This window comes from Abramis brama (genome assembly GCF_963993115.1).
Source record: "Abramis brama genome assembly, chromosome: 19".
Classification (NCBI taxonomy): Eukaryota; Metazoa; Chordata; class Actinopteri; order Cypriniformes; family Leuciscidae; genus Abramis; species Abramis brama.
In genome coordinates this window covers 15746834-15769279 of record NC_139981.1, presented here as the reverse complement: position 1 = coordinate 15769279, position 22446 = coordinate 15746834, and the positions used below count along the sequence as shown (strand labels likewise).

The 22446-nt window shown below is 38.0% G+C and overlaps 1 protein-coding gene across 26 annotated transcripts; it reads right to left on the bottom strand.

Annotated features, from left to right (window-relative positions):
• Positions 1-817: 817 nt before the first annotated feature.
• On the bottom strand, positions 818-21272 carry ldb1a (LIM domain binding 1a). Of its 26 annotated transcripts, none has more exons than XM_084093260.1 (13): positions 21104-21272; positions 20883-20922; positions 17995-18095; positions 7196-7298; positions 6964-7008; positions 6604-6679; positions 6276-6381; positions 5949-6121; positions 5511-5633; positions 4243-4326; positions 4023-4146; positions 3670-3818; positions 818-3130 (listed from the first exon to the last, which is right to left on the bottom strand). In XM_084093260.1, the coding sequence occupies exons 3-13, from the start codon at positions 18020-18022 to the stop codon at positions 2900-2902; spliced, it is 1242 nt and encodes a 413-aa protein (XP_083949386.1). In that variant the 5' UTR covers positions 18023-18095; positions 20883-20922; positions 21104-21272; the 3' UTR covers positions 818-2899. The 26 variants fall into 26 exon arrangements, with proteins under 26 accessions (XP_083949386.1, XP_083949374.1, XP_083949365.1 ...); XM_084093248.1 differs by having other exon boundaries at positions 818-2481; XM_084093239.1 differs by having other exon boundaries at positions 3676-3818.
• Between the last annotated feature and the right edge of the window lie 1174 nt (positions 21273-22446).

Sequence of the window (22446 nt, the reverse complement as noted above, 5' to 3'; positions counted from 1 at the left end):
CCTTCCACCTTGAATAGTTATATTTCAATAATAATTATTACTATTATTATTATTATTAGATAGTTACACATTCTAGATATGTTTTACTTAAAGGCATTGTTCACCAAAAAAATTAAATTCTGTCATCATTTACTCACCCTCATGTTGTATCAAATTACTTACTTTCTTCCGTGGAACACAAAATATATTTTTAAGAATGTTGGTAACCATGGAGTTCTGGTGACCATTGACTTCCATTGTATGGACAAAAAACAAACAAACAAAAAACACTAAGGCATTTGTCAAGATATCTTCTTTTATGTCCCACATAGTTTTGGAACGAGATGCGAGTTAGTAAATGAAACTCCAAGAAATTGTAAGACTAATAATATTCTTAATATTATTCTTAATAACATTTATAAAACTACGTAAATGTCCTAATTAAACTAAGGCGTAATCCTGGCTTAATCTAAACCCTGTCTAAATGTTCTTGTCTCATGTCCTGTCTCATGTTCCTGTTTGTAATTATTCAAAGGACAAAAACATTTGTGTGAAGAGACATTTTTTTATTTTACATTGTTCCTGTTGCACCAACAATGTATATAGATTTCTGTAAAAAGTAGGACATTTCCTCGTGGCCTTTGATCACTACTATGACAAACCAGGTTGGTAAACACGGAGTTGTTTGCAGAGGATCTTCCTTGGAATATAAAGTGTCAAGAACTCTCTACAATTGACTATTAGAGCTATTCATTTGTTTTCAGAAAACAGAAATTTGGTGATAAGGAAGCCTCACATATTTTGAATGTACTGCGAGTTAACCACACACCAGGCATGATAGCTGTGAAAATGTGTTTTATTGGTACCACACATCAATTGCCAATGGGAGACGCTAGGCAAAAATATATTTGTAAAACCACCACAAACAAATGGTCTCTGAAAACTCAGGAAAGTGCACACCTGTTTTATAGCCAACTTCAGAAATGAACCAAAACACTGGGTTATAGTGACAAATATGTGAAAAATGAATTTAAGATCTGTATGCCATAGATTGGTTACATGTAGCAATAGTTTAGTCTCAGACCATTTTTATAGGTCAATGGAAGCCTTACAATGGAGTGCCCTCTGGTGTTTAAAAAAACAAAACAATACACTGTAACCTCAAAGGGGCTTCTAGGAATTATCTAATTTACATTATCCAAGGTTTAATAAAAACTCTTATGGATTCATTCAAGAACTTATATATCATCTTAGGTTAATGAAATAACATAAAAAAAATAATAATGTACAAAGGCAACATCACATACACAGCAACATGTTTCGTCTCGATATATAATGCAATGGCAAAGACTTTAAAAAAATAAATACATTGTACATTGACTTAAAAACTATAATCTACCTTTATAGGTGAAAGGTAGTTGTACCTTTAATGCATCTAGAAACGATTTGAAATGAGAGGTTCAGCTTTACTTTTGACAAATGAATGGGTCAAGGGCACAGACAGGGGTCCTAAAGAAGAGTAAATAGAATCACACTTATACAGAACTTGGCTACAATTTTAAATATACAATCACAAATACACAAACAAAATGATGAAAAAACAAAATCGGAATATAAATGTGTAAATTAAAGGATTCTGCTTCTTGGTCTGTAGCATCAGGGAAGAAAACAAAACAAAACAATGGCTGGTAATACTAAAATTAAGCTTATAGCAGTTGCTATGAATGACTGGGTTTACACAAAGGCATTGAGCTTGGTCTGTTCTTTTCAATAGGTTAAAAATCTCCAAGAAACAAAATGTTCATAGCTACGGTCTCAGGACAAAATGTGCCACCAGCCGTTGGACTAACAGTGTAGGATTTAGATCCTGCAAACAATGAGACTGTTACAGCTGCAATAGCTATCGTCTGACACATGCAGTTCCCAGACGTACATGCTATGATCATGTAATCTCATTTTCAATGACGATTGAAACAGAAAGACAGATAGGTGTAAAGCTTAGAGCAAAGTAGCATCTACTTACAATAATATTGATAACAGTAACAATACAAAATTTGTTATTTTACATTTGAGATTGACAGCGTTTTCCAGTTAAAGATTATCAATTTTTTTGTTTTAATAAGAACAAAATTCATCATAATCGTTTTATTAAGAAAAATAGATCCAAAATACAGTGACAAGAGTGCAAAGGATATTTAGAGTTTTTGTTTGCTTGCTTATTTTTTCTCTTTAGAAATCGTTATAAAAAATAAAAAAAGAACAAGAAACCAAACAGAATGCAAACAATTAAAAAAAAAAGAAAAAAAAAGAAAGAAATCAAACACTTCTTTGAGTCTGGCATAACGGTCAGGCAAGCTCTCGGTGACCATTTTGGGTATGACCAAACTCAAGAACCTCGATGCTTTACACTTTATTTAGTTTTACTTAAAGGACTTTACGTAGTGGTTCTCAACTCCGGTCCTCAAGCTCCGGAACTGTACAGGTTTTTGTTCCAACCAGGTCCTACAAAACAAATAATTGAGTTTTTAAAAATGGAGTGTTGGGTTTGAATCTGAGGTGCACACAATGGTCATATCACTAAACGGTTAGATAAAAAGTGATCCTTTCCTGTCAAGTGAGCACAACAGAAACGGCCATGCGTGTCAAAGCACAGCACGCACAGAGAGACCCGAGGTTGGAACAATAACCCACAGCCTGATCGCTAAGCCTGATCGAGACACAGAAACGGATGGTGTTGGAAAACGACTCTCAAAGAAACAAAAAAAAAAAAAGAACCAACAAAACGGCATGTCTGATGGCGACGGAGGATGAGGAGGGCCAATTTCACGAGTGACCAATTGAGGAATCGTCAACGCAGAAGACTAGGACCGGGTCGTGTCCTCGAGCGGCTTCTCGAGCCTTTCGCTAGCCCCTAATACTTCTACTGTGATGACTGTGAGGTGGGGTTGTCATTTTTGCTCTCCTGGCTGGAGGGAGCTTTGCTGTTCCAGGGGCTGTTGGTGCCCAGGGCGGGGGAACTGTTGAAACTGTCCTCGTCGTCGATGCCATTGGCCGCATCAAACTGTGTGTTCTCCAGCCGCGTGATGAGCCGCTCATCCTCGTCCCCGAACTCCCCTCCCATCAGAGTGGGCTCTCCCACCACCATCACATCCTGCAGGGGACAGGAAGGGGCGCAAACATTATCCCCGCAACCCGGGGGTGCTCCGTAGGGGGACGCGGTGGCTTTCTACACCACATAGCAACTGCAGAAGGCACTGAGGAACTAGACCTCCACTATCCTGCCCACTACAAGCCCAAATCAGCACGGTGCACCAGCCACAGGAACTTAAATCAGCAGTGCTGTATGTGAAAAAGGCTACGTTCACCATGCTGAACACTAAATAGCTCTGCCATGATGGGCATCCCGGATCCTTGAGTGCTGCACGGGTTTCATTCCACCTCGGGTCTCTAGTGTTGGCTGCGTCTCTGGAGCTCAAAACACCCAACAGACTGACAAAAAGCACCAAAAAAACCCACAGACCTGCGGCCCTAAAGGACCAGGGACTGCCCAGCATTGGATCATGTCCACTTGTCTCTATGTTGGGTCTGTCTTCCTAGTATTATGCATAACTTGAATACAAGCATTGGTCCACCCTCCTCCCGCTACCCATCTCACACAGCTCAAAATGGACATCAAAATGAGATGCTTACAGGTACCTGGCTGGAGAGCGCAAAACTGCTGGCTGGACTTTTCTTTTTACTGTTGCTGTTGTTGTTGTTGCCTCCTCCGGTACTCATCGTGCTGCCGCCGGACATTTTTCGTTTCCTTCGCTTGTTGGGAGCTTGTCTCGCAGGCTCGGCTGGAGAAAGAGCAGGGGACAATATTTGAAACTCGCAGTTATTTTAGTATCATTGAGATCCTATTAGTTTTTCATATACATGTTAGCTTTAGTTTTTCATAAAAATATATATATTTCAAATAACAAATCTTTTTATGGTTTTAGTTTACTTTCAAAACCCCAGCTGTTTGTTTGTCTTTCAGATGAAAGTTGCTCGATTCGCACCTGGTGGGGCCACCATCCTCTGCCATTTCTGAAACAGACAGGTTTTGAGGCAGTCTCGTGGGCTGAGACTGTAGGTCTTGTGTCTGGACATCAGCTCCTGCATGGGCTCCAGGATTACACAAAGCTGTGGAAGAGGAAAAACCTGTTAGATGGCAATGGAGAAGTGAAGCCACTGTAGCTGGAGATGGTTTTTAATTCACATCTACCGTTCTGTACTTACTCGGAGGTAGTTCAGCGTAGAGTTAGATAAACCACATCTTGTGATGTTTTTTGATAGCTGGTCAAGCATTTGAGGGTCTTGTGCCTGTTGTGGAAAAAGTTTAGTAAATCAACATAAATAGTAGAGTAGCGTAGGTTTTTGTTTATGCTTAGACAAATACAAATCTTGATTAAAAAAAAATAAATCTATTGAAACCTTTTTAAACAAAACATGACATATTAAGAAAAAAGAAAGACATTCTAGTGTTGAAATGCTGCATAATATGGGAAACATTAAATTTTTCCTTAGAATGTCTAAAAATTACAAAGTAAATAAATAAATGCCACATCTACAGCTAAAATCATTACAACTTATAGGGGGAAAAATGGTCTGAATTATAGGTCATTTTTCCGCAGGAACTAGACTCTCGTATGGCCGTTACCGGAAGCCAGTAATTATAGTTTATGAAGTTATAAATATGGATATATTTCTTTAAAAAACGCATTTCTTCGCTTCAGAAGGCCTTTATTTACCTCCTGGAGCCGTATGAATTACTTTTATGATGGATGGATGCTTCCAAATTGAAGGTACCATTCACTCCCATTATAAAGCTTGGAAGAGCCAAGATATTTTTTAATATAACTACAATTGAGTTTTGCTGAAAGAAGAAAGTTATATACACCTAGGATGCTTGAGGCTAAGTAAATTATGGGATCATTTTTATTTTCAGGTGAACAAACCCTTTAATGGCAGATATTACACAACAGTAATATTGTGAAATCTTATAAGAATTCAAATTTTCTATTCTATTTTAATATAATAAAAAAAAAAATATTGTGATGGCAAAGCAGAATTTTCAGCATCATTACTCCAGTTTCATATGATTCTTCAGCAATCAATATAATATGCTGATTTGGTGCTCAATAAACATTTCTTTTTCTTATTATTATCAATGCTTTATATTTTTGTAGAAACCATGATACGTTTGTTGCAGGATTCTTTGATAAATTGAAAGTTTAAAAGTCTATTTGAAACATAAATCTATTTTAACATTATAAATGGCTTTACTGTCAATTTAATGCATCCTTGCTGTATAAAAGTATTAATTAATTTCTTTCTTTTTTTTTTAAAATCAGACTGACCCAAAACTTTTGAACAGTAGTGTAAATACTTATTGAAAGAGAGGTTTAGGACAAAGGTATTGTTCTAATAATCTCAATATATTGCAGACTTGCAAGTACTGTAAAGATGTGAATAGAAAACAGCATGAATAATTATCCAAAACTCACATGCATTGCCAGGATGCTTCTCGGCACAACCTCTCTGTGCTGTCTGATGCTGAAGTGCCATGTCTTTATACGCATCATGTCATCGAACATAAACTCCAGGTACAGTCTTCCCTCCACACACACCTGAGGAAATGAAAGGACTTGTGTACTTTGAATGGCAATGGTGGGGGTGGCCTACAATGATTCGATGGTTATGTTCTTATAGTAGAGCTTATTTAATGGAAATACTTTTATTTCCAGTTAAGATCACAACAAGAGTTAATGTAAGCCTTTTCTGACACCGCATTCATTTTGAAAAGAAATGAATGGGCAACACATAAAGGCTATTTTTAGGATTTATTTCTGACAATAAACTTTATAAGAAGTGCATTGTGCAAAGGATATGCTTAGTTAGCGTTAGTTTTAAAACTTTGACCATAAACGCAGAAAAAAGTATACCTGTGTGAACATGGGTTTGCCATTCTGTGTAACCATGGTGCACTGATCGCAGTCCAGGGACACAAAGTTATTGTGGAACGACTCCTTGGGATGTTTTAGCACATAGAAAAGTTCAGTGGCCCCTCCCTCAAAAATACTCCTGAAGTACCGAGGGATCAATGTCCTACCAATAGCTGAAAACAGGAAAAAATTTGGATTCAGTTACTGGGGAAAAAACAGAATATGAATGGGTTTCCTTATGTTTACATCTATATTTGATCATTAAAGTCAAATACAAATACAAACAAATTAAAATCACTGAAGTGACTTTATAAAACAGAATATTACTATATCTTTTGGGTCCATCTTCCAGACAGAAAGTGATAGTCAGCATTGCATCATCTTCGAAAAACTCTGTAGTGAACGCATCCCACCACAAATTGTCACAATCCTGCTGAAAAAACACAAAAAAACCCACACAACTCAACTATAATATTAATTTTAAAAAAAATAAAAAAAACGTTTAAATGGGCAAAACAAGCAACATTTACATTGCACAATTTTCCATGATTTACATGCATGTAAACAAACTACTGTTTCCTTTCCTGAAATAAAAATTTCAGTTGCCCCCTATTTAAATGTGTCCCATGAATGTTGATAAAGTGGTTTCTCTTACCTCTGTCCAATTCTGTAGTCTTTTGTTGAGCTCAAATATTCTGTAGTCTGTCTGATTTCCATACGGTGTGTGCCTCCTGTAACATGGCACGCAATATTATTATGGAGAAGAAAAATTCAAATAAATGCTGAACTTTCTGTTCAAAGAATCACAATTTCTACAAAATTATTAAGCAGCACAACTGTTTTCAACACTGAACATAAACAATTTTTCTTGAGCAGCAAATCAGCATTTTAGAATTATTTCTGGATCACGTGACACTGAAGACTGGATTAATGGCTGCTGAAAATCAGCCTGCTATCTGTCTCTTGAAAATATACTGCCATGAACAACGATATTAACTGCCAAATAAGAGCTTACCCTATTCCAGGTTCCATGTAAGATGGGGGATACATCGGTGTCGGACTGAAATATAAGGAGCATTATTGAGACTTTAATAATAAGTTAATTTCATTTGAAATGTATAATCAGTTTACTTGGGATGTATGTTAGCTAGATGTCCACTTTTTACTATTAACTAGAAAAATGGCCAATTACTAGATACACATGTATTTTTCACCATGTAAAACAACAATCACAACATGAGTCTCACCCCACATCTCTATCCAGCATTGCACCTGGGTGAAATGGAGGGAAGGCACTGCCGTTGGGAGGCTCCTTTGGGGAGTACAGCTTGAATGACTTGGACGAACAGCCTATAAAAGTAAACACAAAGACAATGAGAAAGAGAACACAGTCCATTCAAACATAAAAGACTGTACACTTTTATCTTTAGTCCATTTACAGAATATACAGACATGCCTACAAAGACACCAATCATTATGCATTTAGTCCAGCTGTAGGTAAACAAGAGATGCCTATTTTTGTCCTGACTTTTTTACAACATCAATCTTTATTTATTTGTTTTATATTAAAAAAAAAATACAAGACAACCCTAAGTTATTCTTGTTCACTGACTAGCAGTGCAGTTAACATGCATGTTGATCTGTGACTGAAGAAAATTACATCTTTAAATATTTAATTATTTTGAAAGACTTCCATGATAATTCCCCCACACCCTGATAAGCAAACACCATGTGATCACATGACATTGTGATTATTTCTCTGTAGCTTATGCACAGCCCATCCCCCATTCATGTAATTCATGACAGCAAGTTAAACCCCAAAACAACCGGCTTGCGCAAGGACTAATCTAATACAATCCACAATTCAATTCGCAATTATTAAATGCAACATTTGTGCAGTGCTATATGTTTCTTGCATATTTTATTCACAATATATAATAGCCACACAATGAAATTAAACTGGAATGTAATTACTAGGTCAGGGTGACCATCACACTTTTTGACTAACAAATTCCCATTACTATTTTGGTCGCTTGTGATTTCTGAACAAGTAATTATTAAAAACATATTATGGATATTTTAGCAGCCAATTACATTTTTCAAACTTAGCACAAGAAGAAACATTTAATATTAAATATAGAGCGTGGCCTGGAAATGTCAATTTTACATATCCCTGATATTTCCAGGTTTGGCATAAAAAGAAGGTTATCAACTGCATTTAACGTTATCAGAATAACGTTTTATAATGCCATCTACAAACAAAGTAATAATGAGTAAATCTAAATCCTAAACATCATTTAAAGCAATTAAGAACTCCTGATGTTGCACATGATTACTGCATTTTTTGTATATTCACACATATTAATAGTAACCACTTAATTCTCTGTTGTTGGTGAACACTTGTGCTAAGCTAGTAATAAGGTGGAACGTTAGCCATACTACTCAAAACATTTCATAATAAAGTGCATTGAACTACGATTAAAAGATGCAGCTGTTATTTCAAACATTTATCACTGCTGTATCTGTAGCAACTTATTCCAAACAAGTCTCGGTATTTGTCTACCACAACGACAAACTTGGTAAAGTTAGCCTAGCTTAGCCAGGCCTGGCTCCGAGTCCGAGCACAGGCGAGGCCCTGCACAGGTTAGCCGATTATCAGAACAGCGTAAACTGCATCACCATGGCGACGCAATTCAAAGCATTTATTTCCGCGCTTACAAGCTTTAAAACTAAACGTTGCTGTGAATTTACGTTGCACTGAAGCTCAAGCACACCTGCAGGAATTCGACGCTCTCTCTCTCCCCGGTGCTCCCTGATTATAATCCCGGTCCGTCGGTCGCTGTTTTTAAAGCGAGGTGAGCTGAAACATCAGCCCCTTCAAACCATCGTGGTGTGCAAAAAAGCAGGTTCAAAATGCAGTTGCAGCGCTGGTATTTGTAGCCTGTGTTAAACAATAACCGGACTCACGGGGTAACGCGGAAAAGTGCCCGTGCAACCCTTTGTTCTTGATCATGAACAATGGTACAGGCCCTTCTTTCTCTCCGTGCAACCCCCCTCAACACTCCCTGCTCTGGTGGAGCATCAACCCCTCGCAATCCCATCCCATCAAAGCTACCCCTCCCCCAAACACAAGCTACTACTGCCTGTATTCACGTCGAAAGCCTACTGTAAATGTGGTCAAAAGACTATAGACTAAAACTCTAGTTGCCTAAACTTTTAGAATTCGTAACGGGACTTGAACGAGAGCAGAGAGGATGCTGTGTTTACACCACCTACGCATCTTCTGAACACCCTGCCAAAAATAATTTTAAGTTATAGTTTATCTAACTTAAATTAATTGGCAAATTGCTATAAAAAATGTAAAAGACTGTAAAAGGCGAAGTGGGGGCTTGTTTTGCACAGATTAAACCAATCATATTGAAGGGAGGTGCCCATGAGTAATAAATCACGTTAATCTTACTGTTGTATATATCCTATAAAAACCTGATGTATTCTTCTTTTTGGAAGAGATTCTCGGAGAAATGCTTGAGATCTCTCCCGGCCGTGATTAAAGCATTTAAAGGGCATTTGCTGAGGTCTGTCTAGTTATTTCTGTGCAGCAAGTTAGTTAGTGGAGCTAACTATAGACACTTTGATAGTGTTATTTTGTTGACGTGTAGAAAACTCATTTAGAATTAACAGAGGTTTATGATGTTGTTTTTTGTTGTGTTTTCTTTTATGTGATTAGTCAGATCTAAGACCTTTGGCTTTTTTTAATCTAATTAGATTATTTTAGGAGTTGCATGGAAAATAAGCAAAAGTTTATTACTGATTTTTGATCATCATAACTTATACTACAATATCACAGAGTGATGGTGGTGTTGCCTCCAAAAGATGTCAAAGGGATAATTCACCCAAAAATTAAAATCTGTCATGATTTACTACCCCTTAAGTTGTTCCAAACCAGCATTTCATTCTTCTGATGAACACAAAAGAAGATATTTTGAAGAATATGCGTAACCAAACAGTTGATGAACCCCATTGACTTCCAAAATATTTTTTCTTCCATATGGAAGTCAATGGGGTCCATCAACTGTTTGGTTACTCATATTCATTAAAAAAAAAAAAAAAAAAAAAAGTGTTCAGCAGAAGATGAAAAAATCATACAGGTTTGGAACAACTTGAGGGTGAGTAAATGATGACAGAATTGTAATTTTTGGGTGAACTATCCCTTTAAGTCTGGGCTAACTGGCTGAAAGGCTGCAGGCTCAGTCCTACTTGTGAAGATCCAGTTACATCTCTAATCAAAAATAATTCAAAATTAAAGGCAGGAGTTTGAGTAGTTATGGAAAAAACTCTGCAACAAGGGATCTCCAGGAACAGCATTCTGCTGCAAAGAGACTGTGCCTGTAATTTGACACTGTGGCAATGTCACGAAAACCAAATGCTGTCAAGTGTTCAAAGGCAATAAATAAATATGCAAATTCTATCATGCTGAACTCTTTCCTTGTGATATTATTGCTTTAATACTAATTTCACAGAGAGAGGTCAGCATGTTTTGTTATCAAAAAGAGAAAATGTTTTAAAATGTCTTTGCATTACACACTAAATCAATCACATAAAGTTTTTTTTTTTTGTCCTGTTAATTATGAAAAGTATGTCACTCACTAGGATCAAAATGCCAGTTTAAATACAATTAAATAAAATTAAATAAACACTTGGTCAAAGTTTACTCACCCTGATGTTATTTCAAATCCGGAATATTATTATTATTTTTTTCTTCTGCTTGGAACACAAAATAATTTATCTTTGAAGAATGTTGAATGGAAAAGAAAAAAAACCCTGAAACTTTTTGTCTTTACAAAGTATCTTATTTTATGTTCCACAAATAAAAGAAAGTCATACAATTTTGGAACAACATGATGGTGAGTAGATAATGACATAAAATTCATTTTTGGTTTAACAGTCTCTTTGGCTGTGGGTCAAATCAGCATAATGAATTCATAATGAATTGTTGTGGGTCACGTGTAGGCACCAGACCATTTTTTTAACAGTCTTTCAGACCCATCCACTTCCTCAGATAGAACAACATCGCTCCCTAGTGTCACGAAATTGCATAAACTCTATATTTTATGACTTCACAAGACTGCAGCACAAATTTAGCGAGGAAGAAATGAGCCAACATCACAATAATACACGAGTGTTAAGGGAACCAATGCCGATATAAATTAGCGTGTGTTATTGGTATGACAGGTAGCCTACCTCAACATGGGTGTATTTGAAAAGGCTGAAGACTTATGGATCTAATAAGCAGCTTGATTATATGGCACATTCAGACAGGAAAACGATAATAGCTAAACCTCCACTAGGGGCTCTTGGTGAATTCATTTATGAAGCTTTATGAACGTCCTTCATGTGCAGCAGTGAAGCTGTTCTCATTTTAACTCTGGTTTGAATGAAGGATTGCCTCTGTGGAGAAAACTCCATCCTTCACCGCCATGGCTGACAAAATCTCTCTCCCTGATGAGGCCTCTGCTTCCCTCACAGTGCTCCAGGGGCTCTTTGTTATGCCACTGCCTCATCTCTCCCAAACACAAGCACAGGGAGAGCCATGTGCCTCACGCTCACCCAGGCTGCTCACAGCTACACGGCTGGCAGAGCGCGATAATGCTCTGGCGACAGACGACATATGTGAGGGCCATACTAACTACTGTGGGGGACTGACTGCAGTACAAATCATTTCTAATGTCTATCTTCCACTCAGAGGAATGTGCAGGGGAAAAATCTCATGTTTGTTTACAAAAGACAGTCAACACTTTCGAAATTTTAATGAAATCTGTGTAATCAATTCCTAAATCCCAATTATATTACCGCATGTGTGAATATTTTGTTTGGGCTTCCCACGGTCCCCAACATTTTAGGGAATTTCAAAAGTATGATTGGAAATTAATAGAATCTTAAAAAGTGTTTCTATAGTCAATTGAAATATTTTATATTCTGAACTTTTTTTGTGAGATCTCACACTGAATTGTTATCCAGTCATTACAAACAGGAAAAATCATGGAAAAGTCATGGTAAAATCAAAGAAAATCATTGGTGAAAAAATGAAACCCTCATACTCTACATGCTGATATTTTGCCCCAAAACATTTTTTGTTATTAAAAACATTTTAGTTTAATAATGAAAATTTTTTAAATGAAATTTGAGTATCAAGTTTTATTATAAGTTATATTCATTATTAAATATAATGTCATATAGTTAATCATAAAGCAACTATTCTTAAAATGTTCTTTCAAGAGACTTCTTTAAAAAAACTTTTTAAAAAATCTTACCAACCCCAAACTTTTAAACAAAATGGGTTTGGTAAGATTATTATTATTATTATTATTATTATTATTGAAAAAGGTTTTAATTTAATCGATAATACAATGAAAATGGTAATATTGTGAAATATTATTACAATTTAAAATAACTTTTTTCTATTTTAAATGTAATTTAGTCCTGTGATGGCAAAGCTGAATTTTCAGCATCATTACTCCAGTCTTCAGTGTCACATGATCCTTCATTTCTGATTATTATCAATGTTGAGAAATAAGTTGTGCTGCTTAATATTTATGTGGAAACTGTGACTGAGGATTATTTGATGAATGGAAAGTTAAAATGAACAGCATTTATTTGAAATAGTAATCTTTTGTAAAATTGTAAGTGTCTTTACTGTCATTTTTGATTCATTGATCCTTGCTGAATAACAGTATACTTTCTTTTAAAACAAAACAATAAAGTCTTCCTGACCCCAAACATGACTCGCCTTGACTGAAGCAATGTACACACTTTAAAAGCCTGCCTCTGTTTCTACAGATGATGATGCTCTGGCCCAGCAGGGATCCAACTGCCTCTTCAGATTCCTTTCTTTTCATCACAAACCACTCATTACCACCTAAAATTCTTACAGGCATTTGATTGCCAGAGACATATGCAAAGCTAAGTGAACCCACTGGTGGATTAAATTGACTGGATTTTTTTGTTGCAAGTCTCTTTAAGCCGTTAAATCACTTGGAAACATGCGTTACACTGCTGTGAGAGGAAATATGATGAGGGCTCTGAAATACCCACGCTTAACAAATATACAGTGAATGAATATTCTGCCTGCTGCTGCACTGCAGTGGTTTCTGGTTAAAGATGTGGGCAAAGCACTTAACCTTAGGTCACTCCATGGGGACTGAACATGCAATAAATATACTGTAAGTCACTTTGGATATGAAAGTGTCTGATAAATGACTAATAAGTAACTGTGGTGTTTGTTGACTTTGTTGGCAAAGACTCTATGCTATCAAACATAAGTGTCAGACCTCAAAAAGCAGCGGGAGAAATACTTGATGAGAATGCAGAGAAAAATCAATGAGCAGTAAAACACACTGAGGAAAACACATTTGCTGTCATTGGGAATAAATCCGTTCAGGCACTTTAGGTGTTCCCTATAAAACACACACTTCAGGTATAGAGAGAGTGTGAGGGGTCTGTTGTGTTCAGACCGGTTCCGACTCAGTGTGTTTCCCTTGGCAACAGCAGCCTCAGGGACAGGTCATGGGAGTTTATTGAGGTCTCAGGAACCACTGAGTTGGAAATCATAGAGAAGCAAACAGCTGATCCTCGTCACTATGAAATACAGATGCCTTTGCTTACTTTTCCTTTTATTGCCGCAGTTCTGATTTTTTTTCTTATTGTTTCTTATATTTACAATTGCTTATCTATAATAATTTGGGCTCAACTACAGCACTGCTCTTTATTGTGATTACAAAACTAATTTTTTACATTTTTAATTCTATATCAATGACTTTTACTGCAACTAAATTAAACCAATAGGTGGCGACAAGTGACTGTCTGTAATGAATCACCATTCAATCAAGAACAAAACTATGGTGAATTCCGATGCCTAATCACATCATTAATAATTCTACTCTTACTATTTCTATCATATTTTCATATGGAAAACATACATACGAGTAGTATGGGAGTACTTTTCGAATTCAGCCGACGTGTTTTTATGAGTGATTCATTGATTCATTCACTCAACCGATTCGCTCAAAAACATTGATTCATTCAGGAAGGAAACGCCACTGTGTTGTTGCTGGCTTCGTTTGGAACTATGGTATTTTCAATGGCGGCGAAAAAACAGACAAACCAACTGTTTTGTCGTTGAAATGTAGCCTGAGTTACTCAATATTAACTCATTGTTCATTGAACTAGTAGCCAACATAACAGCAATATCACATTTCAGTACGTAGCTGCGACCGAATTTAAATACCGTTACTGTGACCCATTTATAGGTGAGTATAAGATATTATTTTCATATTTAATTACTGACTGTTTTTACGGAGAAACAACACAAGGAGCCTACAAACTATTCTTGAAAGTGGCATGTATGCATTTTAGAATTAAAGCTGTCAATAGAATACAATTATTGTGAATTCTTTAGACAGCATAATGAAACATTAATGATGTCAAATTCTTCGAATGCGGTAAAAAATGAGACAGTGTAAAGAAATGTCCAAAAATATCTTACGTTAATATTGACTGCCCTAAAATTAAACAATTTTCAAAATCTGTAAATGTGTAAAAAAAAGAAAAGAAAAGATTGTTAATAAAATTGTATTAATAAAATAAATAAATACATTTTCTTTCAAATGTTGTGCAGAATCCCCAGCACCCTTTTGTGGACCGTGGTCCCCAGAAGAACCCCAGTTTGAAAAAATCCTGGAAAAGTAACAGCACAGCTCTCATCATAAAGCCGCACAATTTAAGGTATCATTCATTTCCACAGCACAAACAGTGACTCGCATGCCAAAGTTTAATAATAATAGAGGTACCAATATAAGCAATAGCAAAAGTAATGCTTATCCTACCAAGCGTCACTAATAAATCTTCATTCAGTCTGTAAAATCATGTGTCATTTTGTTCAGACAACGCATTGATTCTTACAGTGGCGGATTTGTGCAGCTGGCAAATGCCAGTTCTCATCTAATATTTCCTCACCATCGTTGACACGTGACATAACGAGTTCTAACATCCCCGTCTAATGCTGACAAGTTGAGGGGAGCTGATTTTCTGCACAGGAAGCCATTTTGTTCTAGCACTGTGTAATGAGACTGATCTGTGAGCCACGGGCTAGAGAGGGGGAGATGTTGCACACGCACACACAAATGCACGCTAAACGCACCATGCACAGGCATCACCAGTCCAGCAGGGAGATGGTAAATCAGCGCAGCTTCTTAACTTGACAGGCACACCCTAACCATGCCGTCGTGCAACTTGAAACAGGCTCGCTTTGTGACTGTTTTAGCTTCGCTTAAAGTCATTTCCTTCTAATCAGGGGTCCATGTGACTTTTTTGCATGAGGTAACAGGACACATGCTGATATCGAGTACTTGTAGGTGAGAGGTAGAGAGAGTCGAGTGGCAGAGAGCAGCTGGATGGAGCTTAGTAGCTCACATTTAAAAGCGTCGGTATGGGTTGTTATCTAGCTCAAACAAAGCTATAAAAGAGGCCATTAAAAGCGTGCAATCCGTGCTCAGCAATATATCTGCAAATCCAGACAGGAGGATCACGGCAGCCCACTGTACGTGCAGCCCACACGAGCATAGGAATGTAAACAAACCAGACTTCAAACAAAACCTGTGTCGAGGGGAGGGACGTGCGCTGTAAGCACAGATTGCATCGTGTTTCTGACTGAGGTGAACATCACAAGCAGGCTTTTATGGTGCTCCTCTGCCTTTTATGAAATGGCGCAGTGGGACCCCACACAAAAGCAAGAAAGAGCCGTCTTTCGCGCTCCAAGCCTCCGTTTCAGTCTCGCCCCGTCTCATTCTTTCTTCTCTTCACCCTCTTTCCCGCCTCCCTCTTCACAAAAAAGGAAAGCAATCAGACAGGACACATGTCTGTGGAAATTTCCATGACTACGCTTGTAAAAATGTACCCTTGTGACTTGATTTTAAACAAATGTTATGTGCCAAATTTTGGCTTGTTTATCAATGAGGTTGCCAGAGAGGCTTTTGTGGTTGGCTCTTGAACTGAGATAAAAATCTGACTTGAGAGCGTCTGAAGAAACTGCTTGCCTTGTGTTTATGGCACCGAAACAATCCCCACACCGGTCCAAACTTGCCTTGATGCCATTCACCCTGTTTTTAATCTTTATCACAGTGAAGGAGAGGACAAGCACTATGTTCCTTGTAATTGTGATTATCTTTCCATGATGCCACAGATCTCAAGAACATCTCAGTTTGGTACTTGGAATTTGAAACTCCTATAGACTGAACATATGGACCCTATTAAAAACGTATTTAAGTGATCCAGAGACTAACTTGTGAGAGAGAAAGACTTGGTCAGAAACAAGGGTGCCTTGTGTCTAATGTGTCTAAATGTGTTCTCTCTATTTAGGTGACGGCGCACACTGGGCTACACCGCAAAGTCAACATATGCTACATCACTGCTTCCAGCATGCTTGGCCACACTCAAACAAGCTGCGCACATTCATTCACAGGTAACCTTTGGACTTAAGACGCTAAGATTCCAAAAGGTTAAAGATGGCAAAAGAATGAGGAAAGCAGCTTTATATCATCAATGTGTCACTCTTAAAGGGTTTTCACAAGGTGTCTCATGAAGTTTCATGTTGCCATTGATTGGACCACACAGTTCCGTTGAATCTGGTTTAGAGATTCCCTATGAGGATACTTGCTGTTAGATCACCAGCATGGAGCCATGTCTCCAAGAGCATCACTTGATTCTCAGCCAAGGCCAATGGTGCAAACATTTTTATGAAGATTCTGTCCCATCTTCTCAGAGTGTGGATCTAGCAACACCAAAGTCATGGGTTTGATTTAAACTTATCAAATGTATACTTTACATGCAATTACATTGCTTTGGATAAAAGTATGTAAATTATTAATATTTTAAAGATAAATTATATATATATACACACACATAAACAATATAAATGTATTGTTTATATTGAATATAAATTATATAACATTTAAAAATATAAATTAATGAATTCATACATATATAAATTAACAGAGTTTATTGTAATGCTTAATAAACAGAATATACAGAAATATAATATTTATAAATATGAATAAATATAAAGCCCTATTGTAATGCATAATACATATAAGTAATAATACACAAAAAAACGTATTTATTCAAATTAATATAAATATAAATTAAGACTTACATTTTTTAAACTTTTATAAAAATAAAAAAAACACAGTGATTGCCTGTGACTAATTGTGCATTTCCTCTTATATAATTTAATTAAGACAGATGTCTCTATTCAACTGCCTCAAAGTAAGAACAGCTGCCAAAAAGTCAATGCCTTCAATTTCAAACCCCTTCAACATGTGAAAAATGTTTGCAATGCAGATGAATAAATTTGTGTTGGATGTTTTTTTTCCTTTACAGAAACAATCCATATATTATTCCCTGCCATCGGCACAAATGACAAACCAATGCCTAAAATGTTTTCAGAACATGATTCATGAAGGAAAAACAAAGAGAATATGTTTTTCATAACCGTCAGAAGGTTAAACTGCCACAATGTCCTGCTCAATCAAAAGCGTTAACTTGCTTTTCTATGCAAAGCACTTTAAGATGCGAGCGAAGGCTGACGTCATATGAGAAAGGAAAGCACCCTGCACAACTATACACACCAGTCAGGGAGACTATTCTAGTCACAGCAATGTCCAGGAAGTCTCTGCTCTGAGATCAAACACAAATTTCTTGCACAAACTAATGCATGTCATTGCCTGCACAAATAGAATACACAAATGAACTTCTAAAACAAATGTCGGCGTACAGGAATGCTGATTTATGTAATGCTCCTTTAACATTCAAATAAACAGGCCATACAGTGCAGACTGCAACACATGACCTAAGTGGCTTCACATTGGGGCACAAGAGATATGAAGTCTTCCAGGTATAGTCCTCTCCCTTCTCCATTCCCAAAAACCCCATGTTGTTTCGCAACTCCTGCCTGAAGCCGTCCATGCAAAAGAGATGAAATTAGAGCTCTTACCTGGGCAAGCACAACCTCCAACAGACATCTTCTCACATGTTTGGCACTGCTCTTAATGAAATGGTGTTGTTCAGTCCACGCACTGCTAGCATGGGCTTCTTCTGAGAAAGAGAAACAGGCAGAAAGGGGTGGGGAGTCAGCAGGAGGAGGGTACAAAAAAATCAAAATGTAGAAACAAGAGCTCAGCGAGAAACAGGAAGTAGGAATTACACTCCTGCTCGACACTGCGCCCAGGTTCATTAATATGCAAATTGCAATACTTGTGGGAGGGAGAAAATATGAGAGTGAGAGAGACAGAGAGTGTGTGTGACACAGGAGAGGAACAGAGAGGGAGAGGGGGGGAGAGGGGAAGCGAGAGCCAACATTGTCAAAGTGACCTGTGAGGCACATTTTAGAGCACACTGGCCATGTGATGCTGTTCTTTTTTTCTCTCTGTGTATTGCCTATTTTTGCCTTGCGCTGCTAACGGAGATAAACAGAGGCAGCCAGAGCCCAGAGGCACGGAGTCATTACCGCCTAGTGGAGCTACGACACACAGCATAAACACACACATGCACACGTACAGCCTGCCCTCCTGATGCTCCCAGGGGTCTGCTGCACAGCTCACCCCTGCCAGAGTGAAACACACACACACACACACACACACTCACTCTCTCTCTATATGCTGCATGACTGATCTCCCTTCTAATCATACAGCTGTCCTTCTCCCATCTGCATGTTCTGTGCATTTTAGTAACCTATGCATTGCTATGCATTATTCTCTCTTTGATACCTTCACAGAAAAGTACTGTGAGATATGCACAATATATTAGTATCATATCAGTTATTAGCCAGTATATTTGTATCAGTGTATCAGTATCAGTCAATATTGGATATTTAGTGGTTCATGCTCATTTCCCGTTTTTTTTTTTTCATTTAAATTACTTTTGTCGTCGTCTAACAAATGTTAATATTTGTATAATAAATATTATTATGCATGTATGGTTAATACAATATATGTAAATATAAATGTTATTAGTAAATGTATAAGTAATATTAGTATAGTAAATATTAATATAAACCTCTAATAATTGAATATGCATAATAAGCATTTAAACAATTGTAGTTTTCAGTGTTTTTTATTTATTTAGGGTAAATTTATCTATGATAGATAGATAGATAGATAGATAGATAGATAGATAGATAGATAGATAGAGCAAATATATATAGCATGGTATCAATGTGGTACTACTACTATTTAAGAGTAGCATGGTATTTCTATGCCCAGAATCATTAAACTACCTTTTTAGTAAATATAGTAAATGTGATTTATTGGGAGAAATGGGACTGTTAATAGTTACCATATTCATATAGCATGATATCTACCTTGTGCATCAAGATACTTTTAAGAATACCCTGGTATTTCCATTATAAATGTCCAAAACATGGTAACTTTCTGTAAGTATTGTAACTGTGAGAGTAGTGATAGAATTGTTAGGCAAATGGTACTGTTAATGCTTACATTATATAGCATGGTATTTACATGGTACTTCTAAGAATACCATGGTAATTCAGTGTCCAGAATCATAGTAATACCCTTTTCTGCAAATATAGTAGTATGATTTACTCTTATTGACAACAGAATGATTTTGTTAATGTTACCATATTCATAATGCATGATATCAACAATCATATTTACTTTTAGGAATAGCATGGTATTTCTATGGTACATGTCAAAAAACAACAACATAGAAATACCTTGTTTTATAAATGTAGCAACTGTCATTTATTCACACCGACAAGAAAATGGTTCAGTTAATGGCTGAACCATTTTCCAGATTAAAAATTCAGAACGTACCTGGGGTACTGGGACATTGGAGAAACAGCCCAGGGAGTGTGCTAAGGTGTCTAATTTCTTCAAGGAGCCCGTGTTTAAAACTGACAGAGCACTCACTGAAAACACTACAATTTAGAAGTTAATCACTTTGTAATTAAAAAAAGCTCAGCATTTGTCTTTGTCTCTAACTGCACGCTCACATCTTCAACCCTCCTGATTTCAGAGACTCATTGGCTTCCTCATAGTCCCAAAGGACAGACAGAGGTCCCTGTCCACATGGCACCCACTCTGTGTCAGCCCCGCGATCGACCCGACGCCTCCCCCGCTCTGCCCTGCTTCTCCCTTCTCAAAGCCTCTCCCTCCAGTGGGCTGTGCTTCTAACTACCGAATCTCACACACCACTGGTCCTTTACGTCCCCTGTCAAAGCCGCCTGACAACTCCGTGGGGGGGGGGGAGCGAGCGAGCACTCAGCAACCTCTTGATTTCACAGACTCTCATCCAGCGTATCTAGGGAACAGTGCTCTGCTTTCATCGCACCGCTGTTATTACATGTCACCTGTCACTCAAAATCAATATGCCGACACCGAGACAACACTCTCCATCCCACACAGACACAAACAACCTGCCAATCAGATACAAAATCAGATGTGTTCTGCAATTCCTGCAATTATTTACTCTTAAAATGCCTCTGATGATCTCATTTGATTTACTTTCCTCAGCCGAGAGGAGCTGCGGTCCGAAACGCAGTGATCGAAGAACAAAGAGAGCCACTCCATGGAGAATAATCTCACATTGAGGGGTTTCCTTGCGCCGCTGAAGGAAATGGCTTTTTGTTTTCAGAGCCCCAGATTGGCTTTGAAGCGCTGAGCCTCGGGAGATGCTCTTCACCACAGACTGCACAATCAGGTCTCCCTCCCTCCCTCCCTCTCTCTCCTTCGTCCTCAGTCACACGCTCTCACACTCCAACTCGCGGCTCTGCTGAAAACAAAGATGATCCCTCCTCTGTCTTTCCTCTGACACCACCATTGTTGAAGCCTAGATGTTTACCTGCATGCGCTGACACTCACTCACCTTCCCTCGCAGTTACGGCGGTGTTCCTGGTGCTGCCGCGCTGTCGAGAAACAAACAGAGAGGAAGGATCTATAATCAACTCCTGATTCAATTAAGTGCATGTAAAGAACAACAACAACAACAAAACAAGTCAATTTATCACCACTTGAATAAAAAAAAAAACCCAAATGAATCTAATCAAGTTAACAATGTTCCACATTGTTTGCCTCACCACAATTTACCTCTTCGGGGTCTGTGCTGTTTGTGGTAGTCGAAGCTCTGTGTATTGATGATCTGGAGCTGGGTCAATTAGCCCTAAAAAGCATGGACAGAGAGAGAGAGAGAGCATAGAGGAGAGCAAAAGGAGGAGGCGGGAGAGAGCGCACTGATCCACTGGAATAAATATGACGCAGAGCCAGAGCAACTTCTCCAGCCCGCTGTACCCAGCGAGGGCACTGTCACCATGGCAACGGCAGAGCAGTGATAGCTCGCCGGGGCACACAAGGCACGGCATTATTCTGTCTCTCACTCACTGGAAATACACAGTTCCACTCAGGCGGCGAGCACGTAGGCAGGCGGACGGGCGCCTCGTGTTCAATTAACTCTACTCGTTCTGGGCCCCAGGAGCCCAGCCACCTGTGACCTGCGACGAGGAAGGACGTCGCTTAATGCAAAGATTATCTGAGAACACTCCAAATGGGTCATTAATCAGCGTTCGGAGACAGTTCCTTACAGACTGTGTATATTAAACGAAACAAAGAGTTTGCCTAATTATGTTGAATGGGAATAGTTTATATGGCATTGTCAAATGAGAAATGTGTATTAGCCTGCTGGAAAAAACTTGGTTTATTTGTCTTTGCTGGTTTAAACTGGACTTCCAGACTGGCTAAGCTGATTTTAGATGGATGCCAGCTGGTCACCTGGCCCTTATAAAACATCTTAAACCAGCCTAATCTGGTCTCCTCCCAGCCTGGTCAAGCTGATCTGTTGACTGGTTTTAAAAGGGTATTGGGCTCTCTTCAGTCTGGTTGAAGAGCAGCTTGACGAGGCTAGGAGACCAGCTTAAACCAGCTCAGGATAGTTTAAGTGTTTTTTAGGTTTTTCTTTTTTCAGATGATATATTCATTAGTCTGCTGCAAAACTACAAAAGTTTTTTGAGAGTCTTAGCTGGTTTAAACTGGTCCCCAGCCTGGCTAAGCTGTTTTTATCAGATGGACAGCTGGTCTTTTGCAATACAAATATCTAAAATCAGTCTAATTTGGTTTGCTGGACTCCCAGTCTGGTCTGTTGGACTTGTTTATAGGGGTTCTGGTCACTTTACAGCTTGTCAGGCTGGGAGACTTGCTGAAAAACAGGTCGACCAGACTGGGAGACCAACCTAAACCAGCTAAGCCTGGCAAACCAGCTTAATTTAGGTAGTTTTTTTTTTTTTTTTTTTTTTTGCATTGCCAAATGAGAGATTCATTAGTTCTGGAAAAAAAAATTTAAGCTGGTTTGTTGGTCTTAGCTGGTTTAAACAGATCCTCAGCCCTTGTGGTGTTCTCCCTGCCTGACCAGCTGAAAAGTGAAAACCAGCCAATAAAAA